Here is a 17136-nt window from a genome sequence, read left to right on the forward strand (position 1 = left end):
GAGGTGGTTGCAAAGAAGGGAGAGAAATAGGAATGTAACTGTTGCTGCAGAATTCAACTTCCTCTGTCTTCAAGTCAGCACAGAAACTACTGCAAGTGACACCATTACTAAATGTTTCTATTCAGTAGAACAATCAGAAATTTAAGGCATGGAGTTTTAGTGAACAAAGGCCATAGGTAAACTTATTTAACAGTAAGAGACAAATATTCCATATAATTACATGCACATGAACTAACTCCAAAATTATCTAACAAAATAAAACAAGGACTGATGATAGAAGTACAGAGGCCACAGGTAACACCTGTAGGGAATACCAGAAAGACCTTTTCCTGGATCAAAGATTCTCAGGTACAAACAAGCAAAGAAGCCAAACATCTATTATTCCTTATGTTCCACTACAGAGGCACTACAAGAGTTTGTCCTACTCATGTCAACATGCTGTGAAAAACATTTCAAAGACAAGTTTGTCCTTTGTATCCATTCATTAAAAAATTTGGGGCTGTTTGAATATCAGTCAGTATGTACATCAACACACCAGAACTTAAAAAATAAAAAGAGGGAGGGAAAAAAAGGAAAATAAAATGAAATTACTTTCTCCTCATACAACCAGGACAATTTAAACTTGAGATAACTCATGTTGCAGGGCCAGCTTATCCACAGAAATAATTAGTCACGGTCTTCAAGTCCAGAACAATAGAAGTACAGCAAACACTTGGAAGCAGTCTCTGAGCACGTACAGTTCAGCACAAGCCACTGCCACCAGAACACAAACATCCTGCAGCCTCCCTTAAGTGTAGCCCAATTCATCAAAATCACAAACCCACGCTCTGCTCCCCTCCTTCCTTTCCATGGCTTCTACTTCCCTTAATATTTCCACTTTTTCTCACCTAGAGATAACATGTCCAGGCAAATTTAGAGGACCTCTTCATTTTTCACACTGGAAATCTCTCCTAGGTCATAACCCTGCCCTTTTTTCTCACATCACCTGTATTTTTACAGCAGTTCAACAGATCTTATGATAAAAATACCTAAGTAGGAGATGTTATTGTCCCTAAGAATGAGGGCAGATGGGGGAACTTTCACCAGAGGTCAAAAGAAACGCCAAAGCTGAAAGAGGAGAAGTCAACTGCAGACATGCATCACATCATGCACTGAAATCAAGAATTCTTCTCTCTTGAAATATCAGTAACTATTGCAGTTCAAAGAGATAGAAGACCCATTTTGTTAATCCTATTGTTAGCACCTCTCAATGCTGGGAGTTTCAAGAGTCCCACACTGGTCTTTCTTTCTCCAACAAATTATTGCAGTGAAGAGCAAAACTGATCAAAACCCTGATTCTTATTGTTTATGCTGTAATGAACAGCATCACTAAATGCTCTCAAATCTTTAAAACAGCAGCTTTCACCATGAATCCTCCTTTTCTGACCCCTGCAGTTTATTTACCACCACAAATCTATGTCTAGATACAAAACACTGTCAAATCTGAGAGCCCACCCATGTTTTTTCAAGATGCCAAATAAATCATTACACGTGAAGATGGATTTATTTCATCACAAACACGCCTATTTCAAGGAAACTGACATTCACAAGACCAATTCCCACAACAGTGAAAAGTTAGGTGTTTCCTCTCCTTCCGGTAATACTAAAGGACTGGGATTCCCCGTGACAACAAAATACTCGGGCACCAACACGCGTGGGCAAGGCCGGGCACCACCTCACCGCCCGGACCCGTTTCCGAGAGAAAATCATGAGGCATCGACGGGGAGGGAAACACGGGGAGGGAAACACGGGGAGGGAAACACGGGGAGGGAAACACGGGGAGGGAAACACGGGGAGCCACGGCCGCCGCCTCCCTCCCGGCCCGGGCCCCGCGCCCCAGCCCCGCTCGCTCGGGAGCCGGGCCGGGGGAGCGAGCGCTCCCTGCTGCCGGCGGGGACGGCTCCGAGCCCGGGGAAGGCGGAGGGAGGACTGGGGGGACTGACAGCGGCGGGACAGGACCGCGACAGGCGGGGGAGAACGGAACGAGTGACTGCCGCCGCAGGAAACGGGAACGCGGGGACGGAAGAAGCGGGGAGCAGCAGGCAGCTGCCCCGAGGGATCAGCGCGCCGGCCAGGGAAAGGCAAACAGAGGGACAGGGCAGGACGCCGAGCGCTGGAGAACCGAGCGGCACCGCCTCAGCGTGCCCGGGCGGGCGCTGCCTGCCCACCGCTGTGAGCGGCCGAGCGCGAGCTCCTCGTTCTTCCCCCCCGCCTGGCGAACGCCGCTCTCACTGAGCCCGGAGGCGGCCGGTCCCGCAGGCCGGGGCGGAAGGGGCTGCCAAGGCGGAGGCGGCACCACCCAGAGGGCACCCCGGGGGCCGTTCCCGCCGGCGGGCGCGGAGCAGAGGCGGGGGCACCGCCTGCGCCCAGGCCCCCACCGGGAAGCGCCGCAGCCCCCGCGCCCGGCGGAACCGGAAGCCGCCACACCGCCCTCACGGGCGCCCCCCGCCCCTTTAAAGCCTCCCGTGACGAACGCGCCGCGCGGGGCGGGGCGGGGCCACCCGCGGCTCCGCCCCCCTGCATAAGAGCGGCGGCCGGCGCGCGCCGCGGCAGTGACCGGCGCTGGGGCGGCGCATGCGTGTGGCGCCGGCGGCCGCGCGGAGCTGCGCGACACTGTCGGGGTGAGTGACGGCCCCGCGGCGCCTCCCGCGCCCCTCGCGGCCATGGCGGCCCCCGCGCCCGCCCGCCGCACCGGGGCTGCCCGCCCGCGGCTCGGGCCCGGCCCGTGCCTGCTGCGCCGGGCCGCGCCGCTGGGGAGGGAAGCGGGGGCCGGCGGATCCGGCGGCACACGCGAGTGGGTCGGGCCGCGGCGCCGGGGTTGGCCGAGCCCGGGGCTCCGAGCGGCGGTGCGGCCCCGCCGGCGAGCGTGAGGGCCGGCGGCGCGGCGGGAGGATCCGGGAGCGCGTTCTGTGCTGAGGGGGCGGGGGAGCAGGGCCGGAGCCGCTGCGGCTCCGCTCCCCCCGGGGCTTGCAGGGGATCCCGGGGCGACACCCGCCCCGCTCGCTGCGGCGGCAGTGCCTCTGAGGGGGACGGGACCCGCCCGGGGACAGCGGAGCCCGCAGCCACATTCTTGAAAATCAACGTGGCGTGCCACGCGTTTTCTTCCTGACCCGAAACAGTATCAGTGCTCTCTCCCTCCTTCCGAGCTGCTCCTCTCGCTCCTGTGAGTAAACAAGAGACCGCACTGTGGGCTCAGGCTCTGCGCTTCGCACTCTAATTTAGGCTGGCTTAATTTAGAATAAACATTTCTTTGTGACTTAATACCTCATTACGCACTTATGCTCGATTTTCTAAAATAGCCAGTCTGTGGTGGTTAAATCTGGAGACATCGCTGTATCCTTCAGCATTGACAGCAGAGCGAGCAGGCCGGGGACTCCAGGGAGACTTCAGGGCTCTCCTGTCACTGACCAAGGGCCCTGTGCTTATTATTCTGAATAAGCAAAAAACGTGTTGTGCTCGATCTAAAGATAACAGTATCTCGTTACAGATTAGCTAGATGGGAAAGGCTCTGGGGGCAAGGTGTCTTTGGTCATTTTGGGAATATCTGAATCTTTGGTGTACTGGAATGGCAGGTGAATGATGCCTCTGCATCACAAATCCATTTTTTGAATTGCACTTATAATCTGTTAAACTAATCAATTTACTTTATGCACAAGCTTAGCTGTCTTTCCTTAATAATCTACCTGTATGGGATAATTTTCTGAATTACTAAAACCTACCTGTTGAGTTGGTGGGCATGTGTTCTTGGTGAAGCCCTATGTCTGCCATGCTCTGCAGTACAGGTCTTATTTCAGAGAAAAACAGTTCCAGTTCTCTGTAGTAGAAAAGAGAATTAAAACTTATCACAGTGTGTCTAACACTATGGTTATGAGTCTGAGTCAGCTAGAAAGGCATTTTTATTTCCTGAATGTAAGCTGTCTATATTCACATTAAAATTTTCAGGAGGGTGAAGTACCATACCTTAAGCATGCATCTGAAATCTGACAAGCAGAGGCAAGGCAATTGTCTTGCTATTTAATTATTAGTTTTCTACTGGCAATTTAAAGGTTACTCCCATTTGCTGTGTGGGACTGTGAAATGGTAGCTCAAATTTTAACTGAACTTAAACTCCTTGATGAACTGTGGTTCTTTGAATGTATTCCAATAGCTGACTGTTACAATCTAAATACAGAGTTTGTCTGCTGTTCAGAGTTTGTCTGTTGTATACCCATAGGATTAGTTTTATTTGCAAGCACCCATGATTTGACTGTTTAGTGACTATAGCCTTTAATTCTTTCCCACAGAGTGGTCCATTTCTGGTTGGCAGAATGTGTAGAAAAATATCCCAAAGTTAAGAATGTAATTAATTTATACAATAACTGTAAAGAATATAATTCCTATAAATGGAAATACTTTCTGAGGCTTGTATCTGAGCATGCTTTGGCCTGTGACTGAGGAATACTGAACTGCACTGTGGAGGATTGGTGAATAGTAAAGATCTAATTATTTATTAAGTGAATAGATTTAAACTATCTTTCTCATGAGGCTGTTTCTGCTAAGTGCTGGTCACTCAGCATTCATCCAGCTGCCAAGACAGAAGTATTTGAGGGATAAGAAATAGGAAAACAGAATTTTTAATATTTTTAATAAGTATTTGGAGTTCCAGAAAGTATATTAACAGCACTTAGGTTTTTAAAGTCCAATACTTGTAAGTCTGAAATACTTAAATATGAAAAGGGGTGGCTGTATCTCAGGTACTTACGTTAAATAGAAAGTCAGAGGAGAAAAAGGAAATTACATCACATTGTCAAATAAGGAACAGCTAGCTGGAGTAGATGACTTGTAGTGCAAAAATGTGCCCCTCCTCCTGTGAATTGCTTCTGAGATTTGTTAAAGATAATGTGGTGGCAAGGTGAGCAAAAATAGGTTGTGGATTTAAGGTAGACACGTTTCTTCCCCTCCCAACAGGGGTAAGAGGTATTTTTTCCTTCCCCTTTTTCGCATTTCTTACAAGAAGTGTATAAGCTCCTTGTCAAGAGTGCTGCCTTTATAAAACCTGCTGAAAGTTTGTACAGGCATTCAGAAATCTCTACAGCAAGTTGCTCTGTTCCATACCCATTAAATGAAACATTCTGGAGCATGCTTTGGTCTGCTGTGCATACCAGAAAGGTGTTCTTTGTTATGAACTTAACTTGCCTCAAATACTTGGTTGCACTGGGGCTGGGAGAACAGGGAATAGAGGAATAAGATTCTGTGTGTGATTGGTGATAGGTAATAGGTTGTGCTAAATACATATGTAAATGCTTCTTAGTTTCTAAACAGAGGGTTACTGTTGTTTATAACACAATTATTTATTAATATGTATCTGTATGAAAACTGTATATTTGGGATATTTGCTGTAATTCAACTTACCACAAAAATCTTTCCACAGTTCTCACTATGTAGATACTCTAGTCTTTATGGATACCTTTGACTATTTTTGGCTTACACATAGCCCTCCTGTTGAAGTCTGAAGGTATATTTGGCTTTGTAAAAAAAAAATAAAAATCAATCTTGCTGTGATTGATATTTGTTAATACAAGCAGAGCTGGGTGATTACAAGCACCTCCTTTGCACTGTTACCATGCCTTACAGGGAAGGGTGTCAGCAGCTTCCTAATGCACCAGCAAATCTTACAGTTGCCTTGGCTTGTAAATGCCCTGTAGAAATTACCAGCCATACATTTAGTCTGTACTCCATTTCTCTTGGGTCACACAAATTGTACCATCTTCAAAAGTGCTTCGATCTTCCTAAATGCCATAAACTGCATAAGTAGGTCAGACAAGCAGAGTAACTGAAAGCCCATTCTGTGCTAATGAGCAGCACACAAATGGGAAATCAGGATTGCTTCATTACTGTGCAGTTCCATTTTCTTTAGCAAATAGAGTTTGGTGTTATTTATGGCTAAGTTTAGATCCTTAAACTTTTAAGGAGGCAGAATTGGGACAGCAGTTAACAGTGAAAACTGTTGATGTTTATATCTTCATGGCTGAATTTTGTAATTTTTTAAAATACCAATTCCTAGAATATAATATATACTACTCAGCTTTAGCAAGGGCATGCTGTCTAAAATACAAACTTTGTATTCTATTGCTGTTCTCATGTCTCCCTCTTAAGATACTGTCTTCTAACAAGCTTATGCATGTTTTAATATACAAGCACCATTTCTCTAGACTTACCTGAAAAAGTAACTAGGTGGTTTAGTGAAAGCACTGCCTCTCTTGATATCCTAGCTTAGGGCACAGAGGACAGTTTCATAACTCTCTGAAATGTCAAGGCAAATCACCTGTGAATTCCCAAAGAGCTCACTGATGAATGAAGCAAGCTTTATGGCTATATAAATTGTGCTTCATTTTTAAAAAATAAAGCCTGAAACAAGTGAAAATTACCTTTTCCTAGAGTATGTAAATATTTAAGTCTGTTTCAGATGTTGAGCTTAGCATTCCAGAGAGATTTCAGAGAGGTGATTGTGCAACTATCAGTCTTGAGAGCTGAGATTTAGACAGCATTCAGAAAGCTGACACAGTAATTACTAGTAGTGGTTTAGGCGTGGGATTTGGTGGAGGTTGGGCTTAACAAGCCCTGCAAGGGTTGTATGTTATCACAGCCAGCACTTACATGTGCTCTCAAACTACAGCAGTTGTTCCCCCCCCTCATTTTTTATATCATAATCAATGTCTCATGGTCCTGTCAGATCTTGTGCACACACTGAGGTGGAGTACAATCATTTGCTGACTAATCAGTATTCTCTACCAGCGTTTTTTTAACTTGTGACTTGCATTTGACTTCAGAAATATTGAAATGGATAGCAGGCATTAGTCTTAAGCTCTCTTAATTAATTTTCTTTCTTTTGTAGATTTGTTGCTAATAAGATAGGATCCGTGAGGCACAAAAAAAGAAAATCACTGTTCAGTACAGTGTGAGCTGATAAGATGGGTGTTTTATTTGGAAATTATGTTGATATTAAGTAATGTTAGAATTGGTGCTATATGTGTACTGTATGCTTAAGTCATTAATAAATGCTTAAGTCATTTTGACAAATGGGGATCTCTAGTGTTTGCTCACCTGAAGACAGTGGGTCTGCTTGCACTTACAGGACTGTGTTATTGCTTCCCAGGGCTCTGTGTTTTTATTTCATTTTGCTATGAAATATCTGCAGTTCCTGTTACTGGGAAGGGTCCAGCTGAACTGTGTTATGCAAAAATTTCCAGGGTTAAGCTCACTTTATAAGGAGGTTGTCTGAAGAGGATGGTCTTTACTAGAATCAGGAGGGCTGAATGAAGCAGGACTGTGCTGCAGTTCTATTAAAGTCTCCTGGCTAGAGTTATTCTGAAATGCCTGCCTAAAATATATTTGGTATCTGGCAGTGAGTAAAATAATCCCACTTCTGTAGATGCAGACAGTGAGGATTGAGAAAACCATCACACTCCTGAAGAGAATGGGATTAAGTCTCACACATCATAGAGCTACAGAAGTACAGAAGCTGCTGTTTTCTTAAGGTCAATACTGGCCCAATTCTAAATTGAAAGAGTGCAGCAGAGTTTTCTTTCTCAAACAATTGTTTAGAAATTGCAAGTAGTGATGCTGGATTGCAATCTAATCCTTGGGCACCTGGTTTACTGTCCTTAGTCCTGCTTAGGAGTTTGCCCATCTCTCATGCTTGCAAAGTATAATGGATCTTTTCTGCTAAAGAAAAAGGAAGATTACACATCTGCATAGGATGCCTGGTTTTGGGCAGATTCACCATAAGCATAAGCTACTACCTGTGTCTGTACCACATTTTCTTGCAGTACCACTCTGTGGATTTTCTTGCCATGTTGGCTGAGCCCTGATATAGCCAGCCCTAGTTGTTGGTTGACTTTTCTTTAGATGGAATTCTTTTGGTGGAGGGATATGGACAAATTCACATTAATATTATATGTTCATAGTATTGATTCTTAAGAGAGGTACAAATTAAACTGTTTTGCACGGGGTTTGGTTTGGGTGGTTTTTTGTATGTTTTTTTTAAAAACAGACCATATTGCACTTGCTGAATGTAGAATATTTGTGTAGATGAAGCAGAGACCCAGAGAACATCTTTTTTGTAGTCTTGGACTTAATTTCTCCTGCCTTCAGAATGCTGACTAATTTAACATTTCCCCTTCCCCTCCCTGATGAATTTCTTAAACAAAGTCCTGTGAGTCAATTTGTTCTGTAGACTGATTACTTACTCAATATAAAGCAATTCCCAACATATTTTTCCTGCCATAAATGGGCCAGATAAAGCATTCTTCACACATTCAAAATGGATGTGAATGCAGCACAGCTGTTTCAGCTGAGATTATTTCAAATCACTAGATTTCCAATTCGTTTGAAATAGCTAGAAGACTTGAGGTTGTTTTAAAGTGTCTTAATGTTTAAGTTAGTTAAAATTAGTTACTGTTTTATGTAAAAGAAGTTTTTGAATTCTAATTCAATTAGTCAATAATTCTGTTTATTAGAGCAAAATCTGTGGAAGATAATACTTAACATAGGAGTAGGCTGTTACATGTTGGTTACACTGAAACCTAAAATCTTTAACAGGAAGATACAACTGAAGGCATCTACTAGAATGTTAGATTGTTCTAGAAAACTTCTTTAAAAACTTTTTTTGCATGAGTAACTAGTATTTTTACGTTCAAGAACTGAAGTTGCGGGATACACAACTGCCATATATCAATACCTTAACATATTCTTCTTTTTCTCTATGCAGTGTAGCTCTTTAAGAGAACTTAGCTGTTTTTATTTTAATTTTGCAATCAGACTCAAAACACGAAGCTTGGTCAAGTTTTCCAGTTGGCAAGTGTTAGGATAGGAGGCCTTTCTACAAAGCTATTTAATTCCTTGAATACTGAAAATTCAGATGATACATGGAGCAACATCAGGTTTGCATTTCTGACATTTGTGTCCTCCCTCTTGAAGGGAATGAAAACTGCAGGAAACCTGCCAAGTCCTGAATATCAAGGGTTGTGAGACATCCTCAGAGAACACTGCACGATGTCAACTGCAGGAGTTGCTGCTCAGGAGATGAGAGTCCCCTTAAAAACCGGATTTCTTCACACCAGTCAAGGCATGGGCAGCCTGAAAACCTGCTGGGGTACCCACAGTGGATTTGAAAAGTGAGTGAGGCTAAAATTTATCTTCAAGTCTAAGAGATGAGTGTTACGAATACTTGTGCCAGTACGGACCTATGGTTCATTTACAGTGAAGGGTTTTTTTTCCTTTTTTTTTTCAGCACTTTCTTCAATGTGGAGCCTATAGCAGTGACATATAATCTAAACCCATCAGCCGAGCAGCATTTGCCATCCCTCGGTAAGTGCCGGCGTGGCGCGGCCGCGGTGGGAGGGAGGGAAGGAGGCGCCGGGGATTTGTCCCCGCGGGCCCCGTGGCACTGCGCGCCCCCTGCTGGCGGCCCGGGGAACCGACAGCACCGCTCTAAATAACACCACCGCGTTAAACGATCCTTTCCATGGTTTGTTCTTGTTTCTTTTCTCATCATACTGTGGGATTTCAGCATCTTGTGCAGCCTAGCAGAGGTTGCTTTAGATAATAATGACTGGCTAATGCAAAGCAGAAAAACTTGGATCGTTCTTCTGGTCTTTTCTGGCTTTAACTTTTTTGAATCTTCTGTTGTATTAGCTTGTTTTTCTAATACATTCATATGCACCCATATGTGTGATGCATGTTAGTGTAGATAACTACCTGTACAATTATCCTTAGAGCAATCATTCCACATGGTTTTGTGATTGCACTTACACATAAATCCATGTGTGTCTGTCTCTATAGATGTTTTTCACATACACAACACTTGGAAGCATCCAAGTGTTTTCCTGTCCCCTCCCATTCACCTTGTACATAAGAGGCCTCTGAGTTGCCATTACACTTTTGATGGAAAAAATATTTAGCAAAAAAATTACATGTTGTGGTCTTATGCTGGGATCTTTGTAGCTCTCTTGCTTATGCTTGGGGGTTCTTGAACTACCTCATTTAACTGGAGCACTGGTCTAAAACAATAAAATGATCTGCTACTATCTTAACTAATGCATAAATCCATGACCAGACATGATCTGCAATACCTGCATTTCACTACTAATGCATAAATCCATGACCAGGTGTGATCTGCAATACCTGCATTTCACTATGTGAAGACATTAAGCAGACATTACTCACTGTTGCATTAGAAGGAATTAAATATGCAGTGGCAGAGTCGTGTTGCTTAGAAAAGTGTCTCTAAGAATTTCTCACCTTTTTAGGGCACTCTTCCAACCAGGCTTCCCTGAATGACCACGTTGCTGGAAGTTGCATCCAAGTCCCATCTCAGAAATCCAGTCCACCTCCTGTAAGTCCCAAAAATGAACAGCCAATTTCGAGGTACGACGACCATCTCGTTCCTGGCTTTAGTAAACTGTCATTGACCATGGGCTGTGTTTCTGAAGAAACACCTCCTCACATGCCAATAAAAAATGGACCAATTCAATTTCTGTCTGCATCTTCTAATGACCGCAGCTGCAGGCCACTGCCCCCTCTGCCTATATCTGAAGACTTTACTCCAGATGAGGTTGACAGAGAGGTAGAATTCCTGACTAGCTCAGATACTGACTTTTTGTTAGAAGATTATGAACTTCCTCCTTTTAAATCCAGTGCTCCAAGCCGTCGGAGCTTTAGGGGCTGTGGACAAATCAACTATGCGTATTTTGATGCTCCAGCAGGACCAAAACCAGAAGATGCCAACCCTACACCAAGCCTAAATGTGTACATATCCAGTATTTATCCTCCCCCACAGCAGCTGCATCGACGCCTGCGAAGGTCCCACTCCGGGCCAGCTGGATCTCTCAATAAACCCATTGTAAGACTAACTGGACACTTAAACAGGTCGTCTCCAACTTCTGATGAAGATAAACCAGAGATTCCACCAAGGGTTCCCATACCCCCACGGGCTCTCAAGCCAGACTACAGGAGGTGGTCAGCAGAAGTTGCTTCCAGTGCATACAGTGATGAAGACAGGCCCCCCAAAGTGCCCCCTCGAGAGCCTTTGTCACGCAGCAATTCCCGCACCCCCAGCCCCAAAAGCCTCCCATCATACCTCAATGGGGTTATGCCCCCCACCCAGAGCTTTGCACCTGATCCTAAATATGTCAGCAGCAAAGCTCTACAAAGACAAAATAGTGAAGGATCTTCCAACAGGGTCCCTTGCATTCTTCCAATTATTGAAAATGGTAAGAAGGCCAGTTCAACGCACTACTATCTGCTACCAGAGAGACCTCCGTATTTGGACAAGTATGAGAAATTCTTCAGAGAAGCAGAGGAGAGGAGCTCTAACACTGAGGTTCAGTCCTGGTCTGGTGACTGCACAGCCACCTCAGCCCCAATAAAACTGGACTCAAAACCCAGAATGGACATAGGTGGTCCCCTGAAACGAAAACACCTGTCCTACGTGGTTTCCCCGTAGTGCCTGGGAGCACAGGCTCAGCTCAGTTGCTTGGGATGGAGCTGAACTTTATCATGTTACAAAGTTCTTACAGATAATGAAGTAGGAGCAGTTTGTCCTCTGAGAACTGAAAAGTGGATGGTAAAGTCCTCTTATGCTGCATATATTCGATATGTTTCTTAAGACTTTTCTTGTCTTGGTATGTAAGCTGAAAACCTACAAAGATTCTGCAGAAACACGGAGGGATAGTAGTCACAGTTGGCCAGTTGTGTGCTACCTAGATGAACATGTTTGGTAGTCAACATTATTTTTAAAAAAATTTAAAAATCAGTCTTTGCTTAAGAGTCAATTATAAAGCAGACAACAGACCAAGTAATGCAGTACAGTTTTTTAAATAGCTATTTTCCAAAATTTCTTTTACACAGTAATTCTACTGAGAACAGACTGTCCTCTTTTACTAGGATATGTCTGATAAGAAGGTAAATGAGAGATATGATACCCACTTCAAGACTTGGCAGGCATATTGGAAGTGCATTTTGAAAGATTAATCTATCTTACAAATTAATTTGATGCTAATAGACTTTTAAAGTGAGTTAGATTTTGTGAATTCAGTTGCTAGACACACTTGGCTCAATTTTGCAGTTTTTCCTAGAAGAGACTTGGACCAGCTATTGCTAAGCCTCTGCTGCTGCTCTTTTCCTGCTGGATCCTAGAAATGTGTGAATGTGTCCTGAGCAGCCACAGGGCTGCTGTTAGGTAGGCAGTAACAACCATGTGCTCACCTAGAGTCAGAAATGATGACTGTATTAAATACAGAAACATAGCACAAGCTGGTCTTGTGTTCTGGGTTCTGTTCAGTATTTTAGGGGAGGAGGAGGAGGGTATGAGGAAAAAACATGATTCCATTTATGAACAGTGTCAGTCCCATCTCTTGCTGCTTCAGATGCTGCTTCTTGCTGTTTTTCCTCACTGTGCCTCAGCCATTCACTGAAGTTCACTGAGGTGCCACCTTAGCAGTTTCTTGTGCTCAGTTTGGTTACATTTATCCTCTCACAGATAAGCACAAGAGAAAGGGTGCTCATTAACAGGGGTGCAGAAGATGAATGTGTTCCTCCTAACAGAAGTAAACAAGGTGTTTACAGTTTAAACTGCTGAATGAGATGTTTGAGCTATTTTAAGCTTACTTTTTATTTGTTTTAGTACAAACTAAATGAAGGTGAAATACATGCTATAGAAATGCACTGATATTTCTGCATTGTGTACAGTATTGAATAAAAAATAATTCACTTTGTATTTTGAATATTGTCATGTCTTGAGTTTAATAAAGTTATAAAATACTTATTTATGATACATTTTGGTTTTTTGTTTTATTGAATAGTGCATGCAATTGTATTTCAGTTCTGCATTTACTGGAAAGTTCAAAGTTAGTAATGTTAAATGTGCAACAGATGTTGAATTCAGCTTGCATTAAATTCAAGATTTCTGCAGAAGTGTTCAATAACTCACATTGCACACCATTAATTTGAATTCCACCCTACTAACTGATAGCATGGTATCTATAGTTTTGTGCTGACAATAAAACATCCTGTAAGATTAAGTTATCTGGCCTAACATTATTAATGATTTTGGTTTTTTTCTAGAGTTACCTATAGCACATTAGCCACCATTGTACAGAAAGGAAATGGCAATAGTGTTCCTGTCTTCAATTTCTCACCTGCTAAAAACCAGCATGATTAAAAGAGGAAAGAAATTGTGAATACTTCCCACAAAGCAAGTGTATTTCACCACAGTATGCAAGCCATGGATGACGCTACTGAAGATAGAAAGGATCACACAGCTTTGATCCTCTGGCTGTGTGTGCAGGCAAACACTTGCCTTGGTCTGGCAGTGGGGATGTTTCTGTCAGTGGGATTGTTTCAGAATAAAACAGGGTACCAGCCTTGGAATTGTCCTGGATGTGAAAAATGTCAGGTGCAGTTTTTCAGTAATGCCCAATCCCTTGGCTCTTACACCTTGGAGGGTTGCTGAGATTTGTTTAGGAAGGTGCTTGAACACCTCCTGCTGTGCCATAGCACTGGGAGCCCATGCAGATGATAGGCTTCAAAACATAAACAAGTTACCTAATCCTCTGCAAGGCTTTCAACTCATATTCAGCCTACTGAAAGCTCTGCTTTCCCTCCACCCCCTGGCTTTTCATAAGATGAAAAGGTAAAATCTCTACTTAAAACTGCTTCTATTTAAGGGGAAGGCTGTAACTGCAGGACCCCAGAATCATGTAAATTCTCAGTTACAACATCCCTGCTGCAGCAAACAGACTGACACTGCCAAGCTGCAGCTCTCCCTCACAGACTGTTAGAGCTGGCACAGACTCAGTTGTCATTCCAGTAGAACTCCCTCTAACCCAAGTAACTGCCCTACAAATCTCTCCTGGTTTTTGCCTCTGGGTCCCACTCCATTTCTGACACTCCACATTTTTACCTTAAACATATCTGGTATAAAACGGTATTTGTTACAGTATCTCCTGCCCTGCATTACAGCATGTATTTTCACTTCTGTTAGTAGTAAAGGTGCCCTAAAACACAGCTAATGTAGCAACAGAAGGTTTTTCACTTGAACTGCTTCTGTGTACAAGCTGAAAAACTTAAAACCATTATAAAACTTGTGCTTTTGAATGGTCTTACATAACCTTTTCTGAAATTCCTTAAACATTTAAGACTTAACCTAACCCCCATGTGTTTTTCTCCTAGGAAAAAAAAATTTGCATATTGCTTTGATGAGGGTATTGGTATTGGCCACCTAGTCCTGACTATTAAAAACAAAAAGAATTCACTGTAGTGCTGTTAGCTTTCCTATTGTGAGCTGTGTGTCAGCTGAGTTACAGCACAGTGTCAAGAAGTTAACATTTCTGAAGTTAAGCAAGGAACTGCTTGGCTGTGAGCAAGACATTCAAACAGGTTACAGAGCTCACATGCCTCTTGAGTGCAAGGAAAGTAACTTACAGGAAAGTGACAGTATAAAAGTAACTTGACTGTTTTATCTTCAAAATTCTGTAGTAAAGAAGTCTCACTGAGGACTTGGTCCACAATTCAGTGATTCTTTTTGTGAAGGGATCACTGACAAAAGCAGGTGGAAGCCTTGCACATATTCTTAGACACCAGATTCCTGTGCTTTGGGAATCAGTCTGCATGATCCAAAAACTATTTCGTTTTCCAAGTGAGTAATTAGGGCTGTAGAGCTGTGGGGGAAGCTTTGCAAGTTCTGGCCAGAAGACATTTCTCTGCTCATCCCCTGGCACATGATAAGACTTGTCAGGACACAACATGCTTTTGCAACAGCCTGATCACATGTTTGAATATTTAGAGTTTGGACTCACTTGAGCAAGGCCTGACAGCTTGCCTCTGAGAGCTAGATTTGACTGGAATAATCACACTTCAAAGCAGTTACAATTTGATAAACTGAAGTTTGGAGGGTCCAGGAGGTCACGTTAAAGCAGGGCAATGCTGCTCACAGCCCCCTGACTGAAGGAGCAGGTTGCCCACACTGCTCCCCTGCCCTCAGCACTCTCCTCCATGCCTCAGGAGCCCTGTTGTGATCACCCAGGGTCAGGGAGGACTCCTTGGTGTCAGGAGGCAGCAGCTGTGTTGGGGCAAAGGGGCTGTATCACAATAAACTCCAGAGGGCTGGGTCCAGAGGGCTGAGCCCAGGATCATTGGGATGTGTCTGGCAGCAAAGCTGGTGAGAATGGGAGGGGGGTGCTGGGTGCTCTCTCCCCCAGGCTCAAAGCCATTGATAGCCCAAGGAAAAGCATGATGAGTAACAGCTGACAGCAAAAGGCATCTGTCATATTCACCCTGTTTGCAGAACACCCTTTACTCAGTGAGTTTGACTGGCAAATCAACCCAGAGGAGCTGAGTCTGACCGGTACCTAAAGGAAAGAATGTTTGCCTCCTCGCTTTTTCCTGAAAAGAAGAGGCAGTGTTAGTACTAGGTGACTTGAAAAACCCATTAGCTTAACTTCACCATATTAACTTGCTGTTAAACAGATAAAGTCAGTAAATAACACAGAGCTGTAGCTGATCATCAGCTTCTTTTGCATCACAAGAGATAAACCAGAAAGTAAACCTGATTCGGAAGTATGCTGATTGACGACATCATTAAAATCTGCAGTCATTTCAATGTACTGATTGTTGTTGCTGTCATTAAGAGTTTTCCATTCACTCCCAGACTGCAGCAGGCACAATCACTACCATCCTGAAACTGCAGAGGAGCACCCAACAACATCACACGTGCTCCTGCTGCAGCCTTGGGTTTGTTTTTAAACAGTGTGAGTGAATTGTTAAGTTTGACATGAAAAAATAAAGCATCCTTCTAGTCCAGGACAAAGACACCAATTTTGCAAGGGCAGTTACTACAGCAGAGTAGTTGCTGATGGTGTTCAAACCAAGTCTTGTCAAGAATTCAGGGTTAAGATGATGGCCAGATCAGTCATGGTGGAATTCCCAGCCTTCAAACTCATGATTACAGACTGTGGCCCTTATAAACACTTTTAATATTACAAGCTGTATGTTAAATACATACTCACTGGATTATGTCAAGAAGGAAATTGGGGATGAAGGTAAACCCTCATTTTATCTGCTTGTAGGCACTCTGCAGTTAGGTAACCTATTGATTTTCTTTGGGTGTACTCAATGTTCCTAGGGTAAACTTTTGTTTGTAAAGTAGGCTAATCTTTCCATTTCCTGTCAGCTTGCTTTTCAGAACAGTTTGCATTCATTTGAAACTGAAAACATACAGCAAATGTTCTGTTTCACACAGCTTCCTGGCACTGAAAATCTAGCACACAACGTTTAATTATACTTATTAATATTCGTTAAATAGCACTGCAGAAATTTCTGGCTGCTGAGCTTGTGATTAGCATTTGTAAACTGAAAGAGGTGTTACCCCCACCCATCCTGCATCGTAATTCAGGCCTTGCATAATCCCCACCCAAATGCCTATTTTCATCCACAGAGCTCATTATTTTGTCTGAATCATACATGGAAGCCACACCCGTGATTGCTCATATACTGTTGCTATATTATTTATATATTGGTGTGCACCTTGATCCCAGTTGTGGTTAATTTTGGAAAAGGTGTTAGGTATTCCAAATTTTAAGTGGCATGCCACTGAAACATGGGAACCATGACTGCTATTCATTTCCTTACAAAGTGATTCAGAGGAAGAGATGCTTCTTTCTGAAGATTAAAACTGTCATCCACACATTATTAACATGTGAAAGCCACAACGTTAGAGAAGTGCAAATACACTGCCATGAAACACCAGAAGGAAAACCATGACAGATAATCCCACCATACCCACCCTGAATCTGCTTCAGGATGCTAATTACTGATCACATTGAGCTGTCATAACACACTAAGGAGCCCTCCATGCACCAAGTCTCTGGATCAAGCATGGGGTCATCAGGCCTGACACAGAATAGCTTCCCCTGCCCACCACCCACATGTTCCTGTTAACTATAATATTTATTTTACCTTTGTTAATGTGTTTATTCTTTTCACAACCACTCCAAGGCCAGGATCAGCACTACTGAGTGCCCTATGAAAGGCAACTGGAACACACAAGCAACCCTGGTG

General features: G+C 43.5%; 1 protein-coding gene across 2 annotated transcripts; it reads left to right on the plus strand.

Annotated features, from left to right (window-relative positions):
* The first annotated feature begins 2603 nt into the window (after positions 1-2603).
* On the plus strand, positions 2604-12838 carry ERRFI1 (ERBB receptor feedback inhibitor 1). 2 transcript variants are annotated; one of them, XM_084220320.1, is made up of 4 exons: positions 2604-2660; positions 8998-9194; positions 9311-9387; positions 10329-12838. In XM_084220320.1, exons 2-4 carry the CDS (start codon positions 9073-9075, stop codon positions 11522-11524), a joined length of 1395 nt encoding a protein of 464 aa, XP_084076446.1. In that variant the 5' UTR covers positions 2604-2660; positions 8998-9072; the 3' UTR covers positions 11525-12838. The 2 variants fall into 2 exon arrangements, with proteins under 2 accessions (XP_084076446.1, XP_084076445.1); XM_084220319.1 differs by lacking the exon at positions 2604-2660 and adding an exon at positions 2964-3202.
* The last annotated feature ends 4298 nt before the right edge of the window (positions 12839-17136 follow it).

Source organism: Fringilla coelebs (assembly GCF_963513975.1).
Source record: "Fringilla coelebs genome assembly, chromosome: 22".
NCBI classification, from domain to species: domain Eukaryota; kingdom Metazoa; phylum Chordata; class Aves; order Passeriformes; family Fringillidae; genus Fringilla; species Fringilla coelebs.

Coding starts and splice junctions, on each gene's coding strand:
- ERRFI1 (XM_084220320.1), top strand. CDS start 9,073: ATGTCAACTGCAGGAGTTGCTGCTCAGGAGATGAGAGTCCCCTTAAAA. Junction 9,195..9,310: donor ACCCACAGTGGATTTGAAAA/GTGAGTGAGGCT, acceptor TTTTTTTTTCAG/CACTTTCTTCAATGTGGAGC. Junction 9,388..10,328: donor GCAGCATTTGCCATCCCTCG/GTAAGTGCCGGC, acceptor TCACCTTTTTAG/GGCACTCTTCCAACCAGGCT.